The 19272-nt window shown below is 34.6% G+C and overlaps 3 protein-coding genes across 4 annotated transcripts; 2 read left to right on the plus strand and 1 right to left on the minus strand.

Moving 5' to 3' along the window:
* Positions 1 to 2201: 2201 nt before the first annotated feature.
* Positions 2202 to 5768, minus strand: LOC111780326. Its single transcript, XM_023660699.1, has 2 exons — positions 5471 to 5768; positions 2202 to 2360 (listed from the first exon to the last, which is right to left on the minus strand). The coding sequence occupies exon 1, from the start codon at positions 5709 to 5711 to the stop codon at positions 5505 to 5507; it is 207 nt and encodes a 68-aa protein (XP_023516467.1). The 5' UTR covers positions 5712 to 5768; the 3' UTR covers positions 2202 to 2360; positions 5471 to 5504.
* A 3315-nt stretch (positions 5769 to 9083) lies between these two features.
* On the plus strand, positions 9084 to 15463 carry LOC111780067 (isopentenyl-diphosphate Delta-isomerase I). 2 transcript variants are annotated; one of them, XM_023660341.1, is made up of 6 exons: positions 9084 to 9319; positions 10907 to 10962; positions 11084 to 11175; positions 14561 to 14663; positions 14751 to 14888; positions 14957 to 15463. In XM_023660341.1, the coding sequence occupies exons 1-6, from the start codon at positions 9255 to 9257 to the stop codon at positions 15208 to 15210; spliced, it is 708 nt and encodes a 235-aa protein (XP_023516109.1). In that variant the 5' UTR covers positions 9084 to 9254; the 3' UTR covers positions 15211 to 15463. The 2 variants fall into 2 exon arrangements, with proteins under 2 accessions (XP_023516109.1, XP_023516108.1); XM_023660340.1 differs by lacking the exons at positions 9084 to 9319; positions 10907 to 10962; positions 11084 to 11175 and adding exons at positions 12225 to 12460; positions 14048 to 14103; positions 14225 to 14316.
* A 1385-nt stretch (positions 15464 to 16848) lies between these two features.
* Positions 16849 to 18381, plus strand: LOC111780066 (isopentenyl-diphosphate Delta-isomerase I-like). The gene is made up of 5 exons (XM_023660339.1): positions 16849 to 17038; positions 17160 to 17251; positions 17496 to 17598; positions 17686 to 17823; positions 17892 to 18381. The coding sequence occupies exons 1-5, from the start codon at positions 16864 to 16866 to the stop codon at positions 18143 to 18145; spliced, it is 762 nt and encodes a 253-aa protein (XP_023516107.1). The 5' UTR covers positions 16849 to 16863; the 3' UTR covers positions 18146 to 18381.
* Positions 18382 to 19272: the final 891 nt, after the last annotated feature.

The following is a 19272-nucleotide window of genomic DNA, read 5'->3' on the forward strand; positions in this document are numbered from 1 at the left end:
AAAAAAAAAAAAAAAAAAAAAAAAAAAAAAAAAAAAAAAAAAAAAAAAAAAAAAGACATTTGTGGATGATTATGACGTCAGCTTGAGAGTGAAATTACTTTTATGCCCTCAGTTCGTTAAGAGAAATGGTACGACAGTGCAAACGAGCGTCGACTCCTCCAAATCAGCGTCTGATATCAATGCCATTAAGGAATCCATCGAGATCAACTCACCTGCCTAATGGTCAACACACTACAACACCGGTGCTCTCTTCTTAGGTTCAATGGCATGTCCACTGTTATCAATCGAGATTAACACCATTGGAACGTCGAACTTCGCCCTTAACTTATTTGATGATGGTCGAGAACCTACTTCAGTAGAACATATCGTATGTTAAATCACTGCAAACGAATTTTCCTTAGTTGTCACCTCGTCTTAAAAACTCTGAAAAAAAATGAACTCATCATCGTAACTATTAAGATCGACCATGTTGTAACCGCTATATGTCCACATGGCATGATTAAGCCCGGAATTTAATATATTATTGGCATGGAAAACGCGGTCGTTTACCTGCAAATATTACATAGAAATTAGAATCACAACAATATTTTATAGAAATAAATAATTTAATATATTTATAGCATGAAGAACGCTGTCGTTTACCAATAATTTCCCCATTTTCAACAAATTATATAAATAATTTGTCCATTTTAAATAATAGAAAAAAAGGCAGAAAATACAAAATAATTAAATAACTAAAAAAAAAGACAATGATGGATTGTGGAGGAGGAGCCACGTGTGCCCACGTATTTTATTTTTCATTTCCTCCAAAAAAAAAAAAACTATTTATTTATTTATTATTATTATTATTATTTTGTGGAAATGATTTTACTGATAACTTTTTTCCTAATAATTATTTTAAATTTTTTATTTTTCAATACAATATCTATTAAAAAATTATAAAAAAATATCATTTCTTAAGCAAATATATAATATTTAAAAATAATTATTTTATAAAAAAATTAAATTTTAATATTACACCATAGTCTTGTAAATAAATAAATATATATATTAGATGTCACGTCAATTTTTCTTTTATTATAAAACGAAATTTCGGGGTTCGTTAAAACAAATCTCAAATAATTTAATATTCCTCCGATTTTGCGAATAAATTTTATTTTAAATATTTATATATTTGTATGTTTATATATATATATATATATATATACACACACACACATTAGCCATACACACGTACATTTTTTAGCCATTCACTTCCAATCTGATAGCAAAAGATTTGGAATCTAAAATTGTATGGAAATAATTAAAACAAATTTAAAAAAATATACATTAATTAATACAAATCATGGAATATGCTCGAAGAATAAAAAATAAATAAATTACTAAAAATAATCCAAAAGATATCCCAATAATGACAACTTTTATTATTATTATAATTTTTTGTTTTAAAATGTTTAGATTATTTCAAGGCATGTGGCACGTTGCCAAAAGCAATATTCCTTTATTAAATAATATTAAGATTGATTTATTTTATTACCACAGCCATTTCATCGACTCGAACATGGGTGAATTAGTTGTATCGACTCGACTCGACTGTATGATTATAATGTAAACTATCATATATGAAATAAAAGTTATTAATTTAGTTGTTTATGTTTAATAGATCTCTAAACTTTGAAAATATTTATAGATATAATTTATTTATTTTTTATTTAATTATTTAAGAAAAAGACAAAAATAGAAAAATGGAGTGAAGGGCAAAAATAGATATAGATTCGTTCTTATCCCAATTTATTTGCCATTCCACGTGAATGAACACAAAACGACCAATTTCTCCCACACCCAAAATTCAGCCTCACACTCTCCTAAACTTCTAATATATATATATATATATATATATATATATATATTCATTAAAATATCGAATTTTATTCTCGAACAATCGTAATGAGGTAGGTCCCACAATTTTACGAACAGGATCTAAACTCGAACCTCGAACATCGAACATCAAAATGCTAGTTTAACTTTATTTATATCTTATAGATTATTGAATTTGACCCATTGAATATTTTTTAAAAATTAAAAGTTTAAATAAAAAAATTAAAAGTTTAAAGTTCTATTACACATAAAATTTAGATATATACTAATGAATTAATTAATTTTAAAAAAATTAGAATAGACGGTAGATATTAGACAAAAATTTAAAATTTAGAGTTCTACCGGATATCTTTAAAGTTCATGGACTCATTAGACTCAAAATTCAAACTAATTCTTGAAAAAAAACTTACCTTATCGCTTTCGCTGCAGCTCCGATGAGTTCCCAATGTCCCAGAACGTGAGAGGTAGATGCCTAGCATCCGCTACAATAAGATAAGAAATTATATAAACACAAACTTCAAGATTAAAAGACTAAACTTGTAATTTAATTTATCGCTTAAAGACAAACTTTTTTTTTAATAAATTAAATGTTGCTCAGAGGGCAAGACATACATATTTATTATAACAATAGCATCATAATTTTGATCGAGACATCTTTTTCGATCTTCAAAGAGATTTGAGATTCAAACATTTAAATTGATGGTATATATTTCAATCAGTTGAACTATACTTGTAACGGCTTTCACGCAGTTCCATTTTTTTTTTAATAATAATGTTTAACATATGGAAGTGGAGATACGAACATCTAAGTTTTTGGTCGACGACATAAGTAGGTTTAGGTTAGCTTTCAAAATCTTAGTTCATCTAAGCCCGAGATGTTATGACTCACTTGCTAATTTATAGGAATTTAAGACAAAAATTCCATGCATCTCCTTTTGTTCCTCTTACCACTCCAACTTCTATACAATCAAATCCCTAAACTGATGTCCAAGTTTCTTAAGCCAGCATAGCTAACATATGTGTTCCCAACTCTGCCCATCATCTCTTAACTTTAAAAGCAGAAAGTAGGATTGACAATAGAGTGTTTTAACCCCTACAACACATTTCTACATGTTTCTACAGGGGTGGAATGGTAAACGAGATAATATTCGGGAAATCCATCCCAGAGCAATGAACTTTTCCTTCAAGAGTTTTTCCCTCAAAGTTTTAAAACGTGTTTGATAGGGAGAGGTTTCCACACTCTTATAAGGAATGCTTCATTCCCCTCTCCAACCGATGTGGAATCTCGCAATCCACCCCCCTTGCAGGACTAGTGTTCTTGCTGGCATACCGTCTAGAGACTGTCTCTAATACCATTTGTAACAACCCAAACCTACTACCACTAACAGATATTGTCTTCTTCGGGTTTTTCCTTCAAGGGCTTCTCCTCAAAGTTTTAAAACGGGAGATGTTTCCGCACCCTTATAAGGAATGTTCCGTTCTCCTCTCCAACCGACATGGGATCTCACAAGTGATAACTACTCATTTTGTCTCACATCATAGGAATATATAAGCATTGATTGTCACTCCTAAATATTGTCTTTCCGACTTATGCATACTCATGGATGATATAACTCTTACATATACGCCAAAGGCATAAACGCATTTCAAACATGCTATCATTTGCAGTAATGAAAGTAAAAGACTATTGAGTTTGACATCCAAAAGAACGGAGGCAAAGTCGTTGTTGAGGAAACAGTTCATGTTCAAGAACATCAACACAATTACTATGGTTCCAAGCTTTTTATTAAGAAAACGTAAAAGGTAAAGGTTCTACTGGGAGTTGAACCCAGGTCGTTGGATTCAAAGTCCAAAGTTAGCACTTCACCATAGAACCAAACGTTAAATATCAATCTTATAATGAAATCACTTAAGGACACACCTTTACCATTGAGTAGCTCTAAAAGGTGAAGGTCTATCGAGAGTTAAGCCCAAGTCGTTTGTTTCAAAGTGAATTTTGATTGAGTGAAGGTCTATCAAGAGTTAAACTCATATCGCTTGTTTCAAAGTGACTTTTGATTGAGTAACCTAAAAGGTGAATTCATTGAGTGAAGGTCTATCGAGAGTTAAACCCAGGTCGCTTGAACCTAAAAGGTGAATTAATTGGCGTTTGTTTCAAAGTGACTTTTGATTGAGTAACCTAAAAGGTGAATTGATTGAGTACCTCTAAAAGAGTGGAGGTCCTTACGAAGAGTCGATCCAAGGTCGTTAGATTCAAAGTCCAAAGTGCTAACCACTACTACACCATAAAATCAAATGTTTAATATCAATCTTATAATAAAATCACCTTAATGGCACAACATTATCATTGAGTAACTCTAAAAGGTGAAAGTCTTATCCATAGGTCGCTTGTTTCAAAAGGTGAAGGTCCAAGTTGAACCCAAGTCACGTCGCTAGATTCAAAGTGACTTTTGGTTGAATAACCTAAAAGGTGAAGGTCCTACCGGGAGTTGGAACCCAGGTCACTCGATTCAAAGTCCATAGTGCTCACCACTACACCATAGAACCAAATATTTAATATCAATTTTATAATGAAATCACCTTATGCGCACACTGTCCTATCTATCTAAAACCCGTTCTAATGTACGAAAACGACTACCCCACTTAGTGAATTTGAAAACCATACACCACTATTTGACCAACAAGAGTTTCTATGAGAATTGGAAGGAAAGGAGCACCGGGTCGTTAAAAAAACAAAAAAACCACTTTGAAAAAGATCCACATGAAAATTTAGAAAGAGGGTACTAAAAACAAAGTGAAGTTGAAAAATGAAAAAATGAACATCATCCAAAATCAAAGATTTCGTATGTCTAATTTGAATCGATCTTAATGGATTACTCATTACTACCCAGAGGAAAAGTAATAGGTTGGAATGACAGGACTGAAACCGATGACATTTTGTACCCAAAACTAAAGGAGCTACCAAGCTGAGCTACATCCCTTATAATTGGTCTGCGGTGTTCATCGTAAAGAATCTATCCCTGCCTGTTTTCAAAATTGGTATTTCCTCCCAGCAAAAAAAAAGAAAAAAGGTGATAAAATGGAATCCGCCCTTTCAATAAGCAAGGTAAAACTGTCTGAAAACCTCATTCAGCACACCAAATTGTAATTTGCAACTAAGAGGCAGACCTAGTAATCACCCTAGCTAATATATTAGCAGCATCTATTTCTCTCAAATTGATGCATCAAAGCAATTGCAAGCTAATTAAGAATGAAAAATTGATAGTTCCATCCGGAAATTTCGACAAATACTTATTGTATAAAGCCTCATTCGTCACACCAAGTTCAACTAAGAGGCAGACCTTCTAATCCTTACATCCAGGCAAATGTGGCAGCAATCATCAAACACTTAATTGAAACTAACCAATCAAAGATCCAAAACAATTGAAACTAACCAATCAAAGATCCAAAACAATTGCAAGCTCATTACGAGTGAAAATTTGACACTTCCTTACATTCAGGACTTTCATCAAACACCTTATGTACACCCACCGAAAATGGCATTTGACGAAAACCCAGATCCCCAAATGCTAAATTCGAAAAGAGAAAATACCACTTTGAGCCGAAATCCAAAGGCGCGAAAGCTTCTAAGCCTGTGATGCGTCTCCTTCGTCGACGGAAAACGAATCCGTGGAAGACGTTTGTTGGTGGTGCAGCGATGGTTGTTGATCGGAGTTGATCATGTTCTCCATATCCCTCATCCTCCTCCGCGCTACGCTTGTAACGAGAATGGCGGCGGTGCCAAGAGTCCAAACCCAGAGGATCTTTACGCCGGGGCTCTTCTGTCTCGCCATATCGGAACTTCACTTAGACCGCCGAAACTCAAAAGCCTATGTTTATGATTTGTTTGGGTGGAGAATGAAAGTCTCACGTTAACTCAGGAACGATCTTCTCTTTATAAATAAAGAATACTCTCTCCATTAGTATGAGAATTTTTGGGAAGTCCAAAAGTCATGACAGATTATACTCAAAGTGGACAATATCATACCATCAGAGTCGTGTTTGTCTATCAGAGCCATGCCCTAAACTACCATTGTAAAAAGTCGTGTTCGTCTAACATGTTATTATAGTCATACCCTAAACTTAGTCATGTGGATGTAAATCCTCAAACATAGAACAAACGACTCCAAAAGAAAAAGGAGAAAAAAGACAGTAAAAAAATGACTAAGACTCCAAAGAAGTCGGGCCTTCATTAAGGAGATCCACCATCTTTTAGACTCAATTCAATTAATCTAGTCATTAAATTTTTTCAACTCAAATAAATTTGCTTAAAAAATGAATTCAACCCGACATTTCTAAATTTTTTTAGGTTGAGTTGGTTTGAGTCGTTTAGATCATTTATTTAAATATTTATTTTAAATAAAAGTAAAAATTTTAAAAATTACATACTAAATAGTTAAAAATTATTTTAAATAGTTCGTTAGATAATAAATAATAATAAAAAATTAAATTAAAATAAAATAAATATATGTAATATAATTATATTAAAAGTAAAATTTTAAATTAATAAATTTGAGTTAACTTGTTTATATTATAAATCACATAATATAAATTGATATATTTATAAATAATAATAAAAAAATTAATAAAAATAACTAATTCACACCTTGAATTAATTTTCTCCAAATTATAATATGATTGAATTGGTGGAAAAGCATATAAAATATAATCACGTGCATCACATTTTTTCAAAACGTAAGTCCACGTGTCTCACGTGTGGGAACAAAACTCCAAATTAAATTTTAAGCTCACATTTGGGCTTAAATTCTATTTTTAAATCGTATAATTAGAAAATTAACATTTTAAATAAATATATTTTTATAGCTTTTTTAAAAATATTCGACCACATCGACATCTTATTTTAAACTATATTCCGATCCAATAACATTTCATAGCTGTTTAATTAGGGCCTCATTAAGGGGCTTTCGTTCCCCTTAATCAGTCACCAACCGACAGTGCAAAGAACGTACATACCTATTTCGTACTCTGATAGCTTTGGATGATCTTTTCAACACCTGTTCAAGTGTCACTTTGCTCTGCTTTTGGTTTCTCAGTAACAGTCTCAGGGGTTTTTTGAGTATCCGCTACAACATCACCAGGTGAGTCTTTCAGCAACGGATGATCTTTTCAACACCTGTTCAAGTGTCACTTTGCTCTGCTCCTGGTTTCTCAGTAACAGTCTCAGGGGTTTTTTTGAGTATCCGCTACAAAATCACCAGGTGAGTCTTTCAGCAACGGATGATCTTTTCAACACCTGTTCAAGTGTCACTTTTGCTCTGCTTTTGGTTTCTCAGTAACAGTCTCAGGGGTTTTTTGAGTATCCGCTACAACATCACCAGGTGAGTCTTTCAGCAACGGATGATCTTTTCAACACCTGTTCAAGTGTCACTTTGGCTCTGCTTTTGGTTTCTCAGTAACAGTCTCAGGGGTTTTTTGAGTATCCGCTACAACATCACTAGGTGAGTCTTTCAGCAACGGATGATCTTTTCAACACCTGTTCAAAGTGTCACTTTGCTATACTCCTGGTTTTTTAGTAACAGTCTCGAGGGTTTTTTGAGTATCCGCTACAACATCACCAGGTGAGTCTTTCAGCAACGGATGATCTTTTCAACACCTGTTCAAAGTGTCACTTTGCTATGCTCCTGGTTTTTCAGTAACAGTCTCGGGGGTTTTTTGAGTATCCGCTATAACATCACCAGGGGAGTCTTTCAGCAACTTAACCACAACTCCTACTCGCTTCTGGTTCTTCAGCAACAGTCTTAATAGTTTCTTGAGTATCTGCTATAACATTACTAAAATATTTTTAAATGAAAATTAAAATATAAAAAAATTATTTGATTTTTTTCCACAAAAAAATGGATAAAATAAGGGTTTGGTTGACTTTCATGATTTAAAATCATGATAAAAAACTCAATTGTTTTGGTAATATAATAAATTTTCTTTCATATTCAAAGAACCAAAATTAAAATACCATTAAAATATTATTATTTAATACATTAAATTAATTTTTTGATAGTGATTATTTTATTACGTATATTGATTTTACGATATTTTTAATTCGTTAAATTTAATTTAAAAATATTTTTTAGGTCGAAAATTTTCAATATTGGATAGTAACTTAGTTAATTAAGTTTTATTAGATAATTAATTTTTATTTTTATTTTGAAATTTAGAATTTAATTAATCTTTTAAGTAATTAGATGAAATATAATAAAGAAGGAAATAAAATAAAATAAAATAAAAATTAAAAAAATGGAAAAATATTTAAAATATTTTTTTAATCATCAATATATATGAACAAAATATTAGCCAGATTTTTCAGATTATAAAAAAAAATGTCTAAAATATTTAATTTGCTAATTTAAATATTTTAAAACAATTTGAAAATAAAAAATAAAAAAAGTCAACATTAACATTTTTTTTTAATTTAATAATTACAAGATGAGTACCAAGTCCGATTTATTTTCTTGACTTTAATATTTCCACATGCATAATATTTAAAACACGTGTGACTTACAACGGAGCTTAATGAATATTAAAAGAATTTTTGGTCTTTTAATAGCAAATATTGTTCGTTTTGGTCCATTACGTCTCCCGTTAGACGAACACGACTCTCCACAATGGTATGATAATAGTAAATATTGTTCGTTTTGGTCCATGACGAATCCCCGTTAGACGAACACGACTCTCCACAATGGTATGATATTGTCCACTTTAAGCATAAGCTCTCGTGTCATTGCTTTGGGCTTCCCCAAAAGGTCTCCTAACAATGGAGATAGTATTCTTTGTTTATAAACCCATTATCATTCCTTAAATTAGTCAGACTTTCATCATCCAACACCTCCCCTTAATCGAGGTTGGACTCCTTTGGAGTCTTAGTCATTTTTTACTGCCTTCGAGAAGGCTCGACTCTTTTTTGTCATTTGTTCGACATTTGAGGATTTACCAATCTATTGTCACGACTAAGTTTAGGGCATGGCTGGTAGGAATAATATTATTATTACCTCACTCTAAATTTTATTTTAATATTTATTTTAATTTATTTTGTTATTTATTTATTTATTTTTCCTCTTCCCCATATGAAGGAACACTCTCGGTCATACTATCGTGTATAACACGCGCGGAAAGTTGCAATAATGGCATCTCTGGAAGCAGATCAAGTGATTTCCACTCAACGCAACAATGGCGGACGCTTCATTTCAATTCTTTAACAATGGCTTTGACCCTTCTTTAAATACTGATTCTTCTCTTTCTTTCTCTTTTCACATCTTCCTCTTCTTGCTTTTCCTTCAGATTCTTCTCTCGCTTCTTCCTTCCAATCCCACCGCTGCTTCGCCATGGCAGATGCCCTTCCTGATGCTGCCATGGACGCCGTCCAGAAGCGCCTCATGTTCGACGACGAGTGCGTCTTCTATTTCTCGTTTTATGTTTTTGTTGTTTGTCTTTTGATTTTTCGTTCCGCTTCTTCTTGTCGCTTTTGACTTTGATTTGTGCGTGGTCATGTTGTCGATTGATTCGTTGATTGATTGGTTTCTGTGTGTTAATGTTGACCTGATTTGGATTCTTTTGTGTTTATTGCTGGAGCATTGGTGTGTTATGGGAAAACGGTGAAGTGTGTATTGATTTGGATGCTTAAGGTTTTTGTGGAACTTCGAGTGTTTGTGGATCAATTATAGGATCTGTTCTCGTTTGAAATCGGATGATCATCATATCCGAAAGTTTAATTGTCCTTTCTCTCTCTTTCTGATGTTATTTTTCAGCTAATTTCACTTTCTTCTTCTTTCTTTACAGTTTTTGTGTAGTTTCGCTTCTTTTGACTGGTTATTTTACGTGATTGTGTTGTTGATTGATCCTATGTTTCTCTCCATTGCTCTGATTTGCTTCATTTGGGGGGAAGAACTAAACTCGAAGCCTGATTTTTGTGTTTATGATTTGCTGAACCAGTTGAATTGGGTCTCAATTGAGGTTCCTGATGAAATAATTTGCAACAATTTGTACAATACCATGTTTGAATTTGGATGACTATCATGTCCCCGACTTTAATGGTCTTCTCACATCCTTGTCTCTCTCTCTCTCTTGCTGATATTATCTTTCATCAATTCATTTCACCTTTTTTACGGGTTTTATGCATTGTTCTTGCTTTTGACTTTGATTTTTACATCATCATATAGTTAATAGATCCCCTCTTTTCTCTACTTTGTCTTATTGACATGTTCTCTGTATTTGAATGGGGAAGGAATCAAATCAAAGCCTCTTTTTCTCCGTCAACGGGGTGAAAATTGTTGATTAGGCATTTCAAACCAGTCGAATTGGGTTTCATTCATTTGAGGTTCCTGCTGATGATTTGATGCTTAAAATTTTCTGGAATGATGAACATCTGTGGCACAATAATAAGGATGGAAAATGATTTGATGCTTAAAATTCCATACCTTTTGATCTGTAAGTAATGATGGAAAATGTTCTTTGTCATGTTAAATCATCACTAAATTCAAAAAGCTGAAATCTGTGATGAATCTAATTCTCTTCTAGTTCAACAACCAGTAAGGTTAAGGGATTCGAATCTCTAAACTATGCTCATGTTGGCGAGTAATCCAACTGTTTAATATATTTCCCGAGCTTCTACGTTTTTGTTTCGGTGAACTCAGGGATTGTTATGTGTCATACCTTAATGCTTGTAACTGGTTCATCATTTTATTCTTCAACATCGTTTTTTTCGCCTCGTTTTTATGTGAATTGTAATGTGTCATCCTTTTTCGTTTCTCTCTCGTGACCCTTTACCTTGGCTTCACTGGATCACTGTGGCTATTACTCTAAAATATCATGTATTCTCATCTGCTCGATGATGTCTTGATCAGAATTCAAGGGAATTGATGGTTTTGTGTGCATATATCAGGCCTTCATTTCTGTTAGAAACCTTTAAAATAAATCATGCTTGCTCAATCATTTTTGGCTCACACGTTCCTCGTATTGGTCTCGAATTCATGGTCAGGTGCATTTTAGTGGACGAGAACGACCGAGTCGTTGGTCATGAATCCAAGTACAACTGTAAGTCAAATCTTATATCCAGTATTGATTTCTTAGAAGCTAGTTTCCTTGTTATTGGCTATAGTTTTGAGCTTGGATAGTGGATTAATGCAGAACAAATATTTGTTCTTCTAACCTGCAGGTCACTTGATGGAAAATATTGAATCTAAGAACTGGCTGCATCGCGCGTTCAGCGTCTTTTTATTCAACTCGAAATATGAATTGCTTCTTCAGGTATGTTATTCGGGTCGGGTTTTGATTTGCACTGCCTGTGCATAGTTTGCTCTATTAAATGATGTCTTTGACAGATTAGAACGTTTGTTTTCATGGCATGGATGGTTTCTTGAGCNTAAAATAAAAATTAAAAAAATGGAAAAATATTTAAAATATTTTTTTAATCATCAATATATATGAACAAAATATTAGCCAGATTTTTCAGATTATAAAAAAAAATGTCTAAAATATTTAATTTGCTAATTTAAATATTTTAAAACAATTTGAAAATAAAAAATAAAAAAAGTCAACATTAACATTTTTTTTTAATTTAATAATTACAAGATGAGTACCAAGTCCGATTTATTTTCTTGACTTTAATATTTCCACATGCATAATATTTAAAACACGTGTGACTTACAACGGAGCTTAATGAATATTAAAAGAATTTTTGGTCTTTTAATAGCAAATATTGTTCGTTTTGGTCCATTACGTCTCCCGTTAGACGAACACGACTCTCCACAATGGTATGATAATAGTAAATATTGTTCGTTTTGGTCCATGACGAATCCCCGTTAGACGAACACGACTCTCCACAATGGTATGATATTGTCCACTTTAAGCATAAGCTCTCGTGTCATTGCTTTGGGCTTCCCCAAAAGGTCTCCTAACAATGGAGATAGTATTCTTTGTTTATAAACCCATTATCATTCCTTAAATTAGTCAGACTTTCATCATCCAACACCTCCCCTTAATCGAGGTTGGACTCCTTTGGAGTCTTAGTCATTTTTTACTGCCTTCGAGAAGGCTCGACTCTTTTTTGTCATTTGTTCGACATTTGAGGATTTACCAATCTATTGTCACGACTAAGTTTAGGGCATGGCTGGTAGGAATAATATTATTATTACCTCACTCTAAATTTTATTTTAATATTTATTTTAATTTATTTTGTTATTTATTTATTTATTTTTCCTCTTCCCCATATGAAGGAACACTCTCGGTCATACTATCGTGTATAACACGCGCGGAAAGTTGCAATAATGGCATCTCTGGAAGCAGATCAAGTGATTTCCACTCAACGCAACAATGGCGGACGCTTCATTTCAATTCTTTAACAATGGCTTTGACCCTTCTTTAAATACTGATTCTTCTCTTTCTTTCTCTTTTCACATCTTCCTCTTCTTGCTTTTCCTTCAGATTCTTCTCTCGCTTCTTCCTTCCAATCCCACCGCTGCTTCGCCATGGCAGATGCCCTTCCTGATGCTGCCATGGACGCCGTCCAGAAGCGCCTCATGTTCGACGACGAGTGCGTCTTCTATTTCTCGTTTTATGTTTTTGTTGTTTGTCTTTTGATTTTTCGTTCCGCTTCTTCTTGTCGCTTTTGACTTTGATTTGTGCGTGGTCATGTTGTCGATTGATTCGTTGATTGATTGGTTTCTGTGTGTTAATGTTGACCTGATTTGGATTCTTTTGTGTTTATTGCTGGAGCATTGGTGTGTTATGGGAAAACGGTGAAGTGTGTATTGATTTGGATGCTTAAGGTTTTTGTGGAACTTCGAGTGTTTGTGGATCAATTATAGGATCTGTTCTCGTTTGAAATCGGATGATCATCATATCCGAAAGTTTAATTGTCCTTTCTCTCTCTTTCTGATGTTATTTTTCAGCTAATTTCACTTTCTTCTTCTTTCTTTACAGTTTTTGTGTAGTTTCGCTTCTTTTGACTGGTTATTTTACGTGATTGTGTTGTTGATTGATCCTATGTTTCTCTCCATTGCTCTGATTTGCTTCATTTGGGGGGAAGAACTAAACTCGAAGCCTGATTTTTGTGTTTATGATTTGCTGAACCAGTTGAATTGGGTCTCAATTGAGGTTCCTGATGAAATAATTTGCAACAATTTGTACAATACCATGTTTGAATTTGGATGACTATCATGTCCCCGACTTTAATGGTCTTCTCACATCCTTGTCTCTCTCTCTCTCTTGCTGATATTATCTTTCATCAATTCATTTCACCTTTTTTACGGGTTTTATGCATTGTTCTTGCTTTTGACTTTGATTTTTACATCATCATATAGTTAATAGATCCCCTCTTTTCTCTACTTTGTCTTATTGACATGTTCTCTGTATTTGAATGGGGAAGGAATCAAATCAAAGCCTCTTTTTCTCCGTCAACGGGGTGAAAATTGTTGATTAGGCATTTCAAACCAGTCGAATTGGGTTTCATTCATTTGAGGTTCCTGCTGATGATTTGATGCTTAAAATTTTCTGGAATGATGAACATCTGTGGCACAATAATAAGGATGGAAAATGATTTGATGCTTAAAATTCCATACCTTTTGATCTGTAAGTAATGATGGAAAATGTTCTTTGTCATGTTAAATCATCACTAAATTCAAAAAGCTGAAATCTGTGATGAATCTAATTCTCTTCTAGTTCAACAACCAGTAAGGTTAAGGGATTCGAATCTCTAAACTATGCTCATGTTGGCGAGTAATCCAACTGTTTAATATATTTCCCGAGCTTCTACGTTTTTGTTTCGGTGAACTCAGGGATTGTTATGTGTCATACCTTAATGCTTGTAACTGGTTCATCATTTTATTCTTCAACATCGTTTTTTTCGCCTCGTTTTTATGTGAATTGTAATGTGTCATCCTTTTTCGTTTCTCTCTCGTGACCCTTTACCTTGGCTTCACTGGATCACTGTGGCTATTACTCTAAAATATCATGTATTCTCATCTGCTCGATGATGTCTTGATCAGAATTCAAGGGAATTGATGGTTTTGTGTGCATATATCAGGCCTTCATTTCTGTTAGAAACCTTTAAAATAAATCATGCTTGCTCAATCATTTTTGGCTCACACGTTCCTCGTATTGGTCTCGAATTCATGGTCAGGTGCATTTTAGTGGACGAGAACGACCGAGTCGTTGGTCATGAATCCAAGTACAACTGTAAGTCAAATCTTATATCCAGTATTGATTTCTTAGAAGCTAGTTTCCTTGTTATTGGCTATAGTTTTGAGCTTGGATAGTGGATTAATGCAGAACAAATATTTGTTCTTCTAACCTGCAGGTCACTTGATGGAAAATATTGAATCTAAGAACTGGCTGCATCGCGCGTTCAGCGTCTTTTTATTCAACTCGAAATATGAATTGCTTCTTCAGGTATGTTATTCGGGTCGGGTTTTGATTTGCACTGCCTGTGCATAGTTTGCTCTATTAAATGATGTCTTTGACAGATTAGAACGTTTGTTTTCATGGCATGGATGGTTTCTTGAGCTTTCTTGTTTCTTGTTAAGTAATACTTTTCAATCAGTTAGTTGAGTATGCTAACTCGTTGGGAGAAATCGATTTCTGTATTCTGATTGCGGAAGCTGTTAACTCACTTGATTCTGTATTACTTCTGAAGCAACGATCTGCGACGAAAGTGACGTTTCCGCTTGTCTGGACGAACACTTGCTGCAGCCATCCATTGTATAGAGAATCTGAACTAATTGAGGAGGATGCTCTTGGTATGTCTGTAACAACACAATCAGAGCTGACCCCTACACGTTTTGAACCTCCTAATATGGATCTTCCTTTTCATGTACAATAACCAGGTGCAAGGAATGCTGCCCAGAGGAAGCTTTTGGATGAACTCGGTATTCCTGCAGAAGACGTCCCAGTCGACCAGTTCACTCCCCTGGGTCGCATGCTATACAAGGCGCCCTCGGATGGCATATGGGGGGAACATGAATGTACTTTCCTTAGCTCATCTGTTTAAAAACGCCGTACTGCATTTGTGCTGATGATTGTCAATGTGCAGTGGACTATCTCCTCTTTATCGTTCGAGATGTGAAAGTGAACCCGAACCCGGACGAAGTGGCGGACGTGAAATACGTGAACAAGGAGCAGCTGAAGGAGCTTCTGAGAAAAGCAGATGCAGGAGAAGAGGGGTTGAAGCTCTCGCCTTGGTTCAGGCTTGTTGTGGACAATTTCCTGTTCAAATGGTGGGATCATGTGGAGAAGGGGACTCTCAAGGAAGCTGCTGACATGAAAACCATTCACAAGTTGACTTGAGAAGAGAGAAGACATTGTCAATCTTCTTGTTGTGTTTGTTTGTTTCTAATAAGATCTGAACCTTATCTATGCTTATTTTTCCCCGTCTTTGCATGTTTCATCGTTTTCGGCACAACGTCGCATCTCATTGTCATCTTAGTTCTCAACAACACGATCTATACATTGTGATGCTATCTCATGTCTTAGGACAGCTCGGTCATTTTGGCTTGCTTGCTTGGATACATCTATTGGGAACTGATCCATGTGTCGATCATCTCATCGGGACATTCTGAACATCCATCTATCTGGGTTCTCTCAAGCATTAGACTCTCCCGCATCTATGCTAAACCATTTACGGCATACGTTCCAGATACTTTCAACGTTCTATAAACTCATCACATTTAGAGCAGCTTCTCTTTCCTTCAGTTCAACAATATGTGGACGGAAAATTCACAATTTTGATCCCATCTCGAGTACTTTACAATTATTGGATCTAAAACGACCAATTTTCCGATGTCTATTTAATTTTTTTTTATATTTGATATAATATATTATAAAGAATGTTTTTATTTCTCTATTTTCTTAAAAATAAAATCTTGTTGATGATTTTTTTTCTTTATTATTATTTAGTCAACAAATTGGAGATATGAATATTTAATTTGATGNCTCCATTGCTCTGATTTGCTTCATTTGGGGGGAAGAACTAAACTCGAAGCCTGATTTTTGTGTTTATGATTTGCTGAACCAGTTGAATTGGGTCTCAATTGAGGTTCCTGATGAAATAATTTGCAACAATTTGTACAATACCATGTTTGAATTTGGATGACTATCATGTCCCCGACTTTAATGGTCTTCTCACATCCTTGTCTCTCTCTCTCTCTTGCTGATATTATCTTTCATCAATTCATTTCACCTTTTTTACGGGTTTTATGCATTGTTCTTGCTTTTGACTTTGATTTTTACATCATCATATAGTTAATAGATCCCCTCTTTTCTCTACTTTGTCTTATTGACATGTTCTCTGTATTTGAATGGGGAAGGAATCAAATCAAAGCCTCTTTTTCTCCGTCAACGGGGTGAAAATTGTTGATTAGGCATTTCAAACCAGTCGAATTGGGTTTCATTCATTTGAGGTTCCTGCTGATGATTTGATGCTTAAAATTTTCTGGAATGATGAACATCTGTGGCACAATAATAAGGATGGAAAATGATTTGATGCTTAAAATTCCATACCTTTTGATCTGTAAGTAATGATGGAAAATGTTCTTTGTCATGTTAAATCATCACTAAATTCAAAAAGCTGAAATCTGTGATGAATCTAATTCTCTTCTAGTTCAACAACCAGTAAGGTTAAGGGATTCGAATCTCTAAACTATGCTCATGTTGGCGAGTAATCCAACTGTTTAATATATTTCCCGAGCTTCTACGTTTTTGTTTCGGTGAACTCAGGGATTGTTATGTGTCATACCTTAATGCTTGTAACTGGTTCATCATTTTATTCTTCAACATCGTTTTTTTCGCCTCGTTTTTATGTGAATTGTAATGTGTCATCCTTTTTCGTTTCTCTCTCGTGACCCTTTACCTTGGCTTCACTGGATCACTGTGGCTATTACTCTAAAATATCATGTATTCTCATCTGCTCGATGATGTCTTGATCAGAATTCAAGGGAATTGATGGTTTTGTGTGCATATATCAGGCCTTCATTTCTGTTAGAAACCTTTAAAATAAATCATGCTTGCTCAATCATTTTTGGCTCACACGTTCCTCGTATTGGTCTCGAATTCATGGTCAGGTGCATTTTAGTGGACGAGAACGACCGAGTCGTTGGTCATGAATCCAAGTACAACTGTAAGTCAAATCTTATATCCAGTATTGATTTCTTAGAAGCTAGTTTCCTTGTTATTGGCTATAGTTTTGAGCTTGGATAGTGGATTAATGCAGAACAAATATTTGTTCTTCTAACCTGCAGGTCACTTGATGGAAAATATTGAATCTAAGAACTGGCTGCATCGCGCGTTCAGCGTCTTTTTATTCAACTCGAAATATGAATTGCTTCTTCAGGTATGTTATTCGGGTCGGGTTTTGATTTGCACTGCCTGTGCATAGTTTGCTCTATTAAATGATGTCTTTGACAGATTAGAACGTTTGTTTTCATGGCATGGATGGTTTCTTGAGCTTTCTTGTTTCTTGTTAAGTAATACTTTTCAATCAGTTAGTTGAGTATGCTAACTCGTTGGGAGAAATCGATTTCTGTATTCTGATTGCGGAAGCTGTTAACTCACTTGATTCTGTATTACTTCTGAAGCAACGATCTGCGACGAAAGTGACGTTTCCGCTTGTCTGGACGAACACTTGCTGCAGCCATCCATTGTATAGAGAATCTGAACTAATTGAGGAGGATGCTCTTGGTATGTCTGTAACAACACAATCAGAGCTGACCCCTACACGTTTTGAACCTCCTAATATGGATCTTCCTTTTCATGTACAATAACCAGGTGCAAGGAATGCTGCCCAGAGGAAGCTTTTGGATGAACTCGGTATTCCTGCAGAAGACGTCCCAGTCGACCAGTTCACTCCCCTGGGTCGCATGCTATACAAGGCGCCCTCGGATGGCATATGGGGGGAACATGAATGTACTTTCCTTAGCTCATCTGTTTAAAAACGCCGTACTGCATTTGTGCTGATGATTGTCAATGTGCAGTGGACTATCTCCTCTTTATCGTTCGAGATGTGAAAGTGAACCCGAACCCGGACGAAGTGGCGGACGTGAAATACGTGAACAAGGAGCAGCTGAAGGAGCTTCTGAGAAAAGCAGATGCAGGAGAAGAGGGGTTGAAGCTCTCGCCTTGGTTCAGGCTTGTTGTGGACAATTTCCTGTTCAAATGGTGGGATCATGTGGAGAAGGGGACTCTCAAGGAAGCTGCTGACATGAAAACCATTCACAAGTTGACTTGAGAAGAGAGAAGACATTGTCAATCTTCTTGTTGTGTTTGTTTGTTTCTAATAAGATCTGAACCTTATCTATGCTTATTTTTCCCCGTCTTTGCATGTTTCATCGTTTTCGGCACAACGTCGCATCTCATTGTCATCTTAGTTCTCAACAACACGATCTATACATTGTGATGCTATCTCATGTCTTAGGACAGCTCGGTCATTTTGGCTTGCTTGCTTGGATACATCTATTGGGAACTGATCCATGTGTCGATCATCTCATCGGGACATTCTGAACATCCATCTATCTGGGTTCTCTCAAGCATTAGACTCTCCCGCATCTATGCTAAACCATTTACGGCATACGTTCCAGATACTTTCAACGTTCTATAAACTCATCACATTTAGAGCAGCTTCTCTTTCCTTCAGTTCAACAATATGTGGACGGAAAATTCACAATTTTGATCCCATCTCGAGTACTTTACAATTATTGGATCTAAAACGACCAATTTTCCGATGTCTATTTAATTTTTTTTTATATTTGATATAATATATTATAAAGAATGTTTTTATTTCTCTATTTTCTTAAAAATAAAATCTTGTTGATGATTTTTTTTCTTTATTATTATTTAGTCAACAAATTGGAGATATGAATATTTAATTTGATGGTGTTGATATGACCTGAGTATCCGACCAACTCAGACTATCTAAAACTCAAACCATAAAGGTTGATTCGGATTACATTTTTTTCGGTTTAGGTTGAGTTGAATTTTTGAAAAATTATCAACCGACCAACATGAAAATAGGGTTACAATCCAACCAAACCCTACTTTTAAAATTAATAATATTTAACGTTTGATACGATGTTAATGATGCAATATAACTTGTAAATATTTGATATTTGAGTTTTATGAACATTTACTTATAGTATAATATATCTGATGATAACTATGAATTTTTTACAAATATTAAAAAAAAAAAAAACAACGGGATAACTCAACCGAATCCCCACCCAGCTTGAAAATACATAATTTGGTTGTGAATTCTATTCGAGTTGTTCGGGTCACCAATCTAACAAACCCAATTCAAAAGATTTTTTTTTAGCCTAAATCGTGTACGCCCCTCATTTAAATCTCATCCATTACTCCCTT

Source organism: Cucurbita pepo, chromosome LG18 (assembly GCF_002806865.2).
Source record: "Cucurbita pepo subsp. pepo cultivar mu-cu-16 chromosome LG18, ASM280686v2, whole genome shotgun sequence".
Lineage (NCBI taxonomy): Eukaryota > Viridiplantae > Streptophyta > Magnoliopsida > Cucurbitales > Cucurbitaceae > Cucurbita > Cucurbita pepo.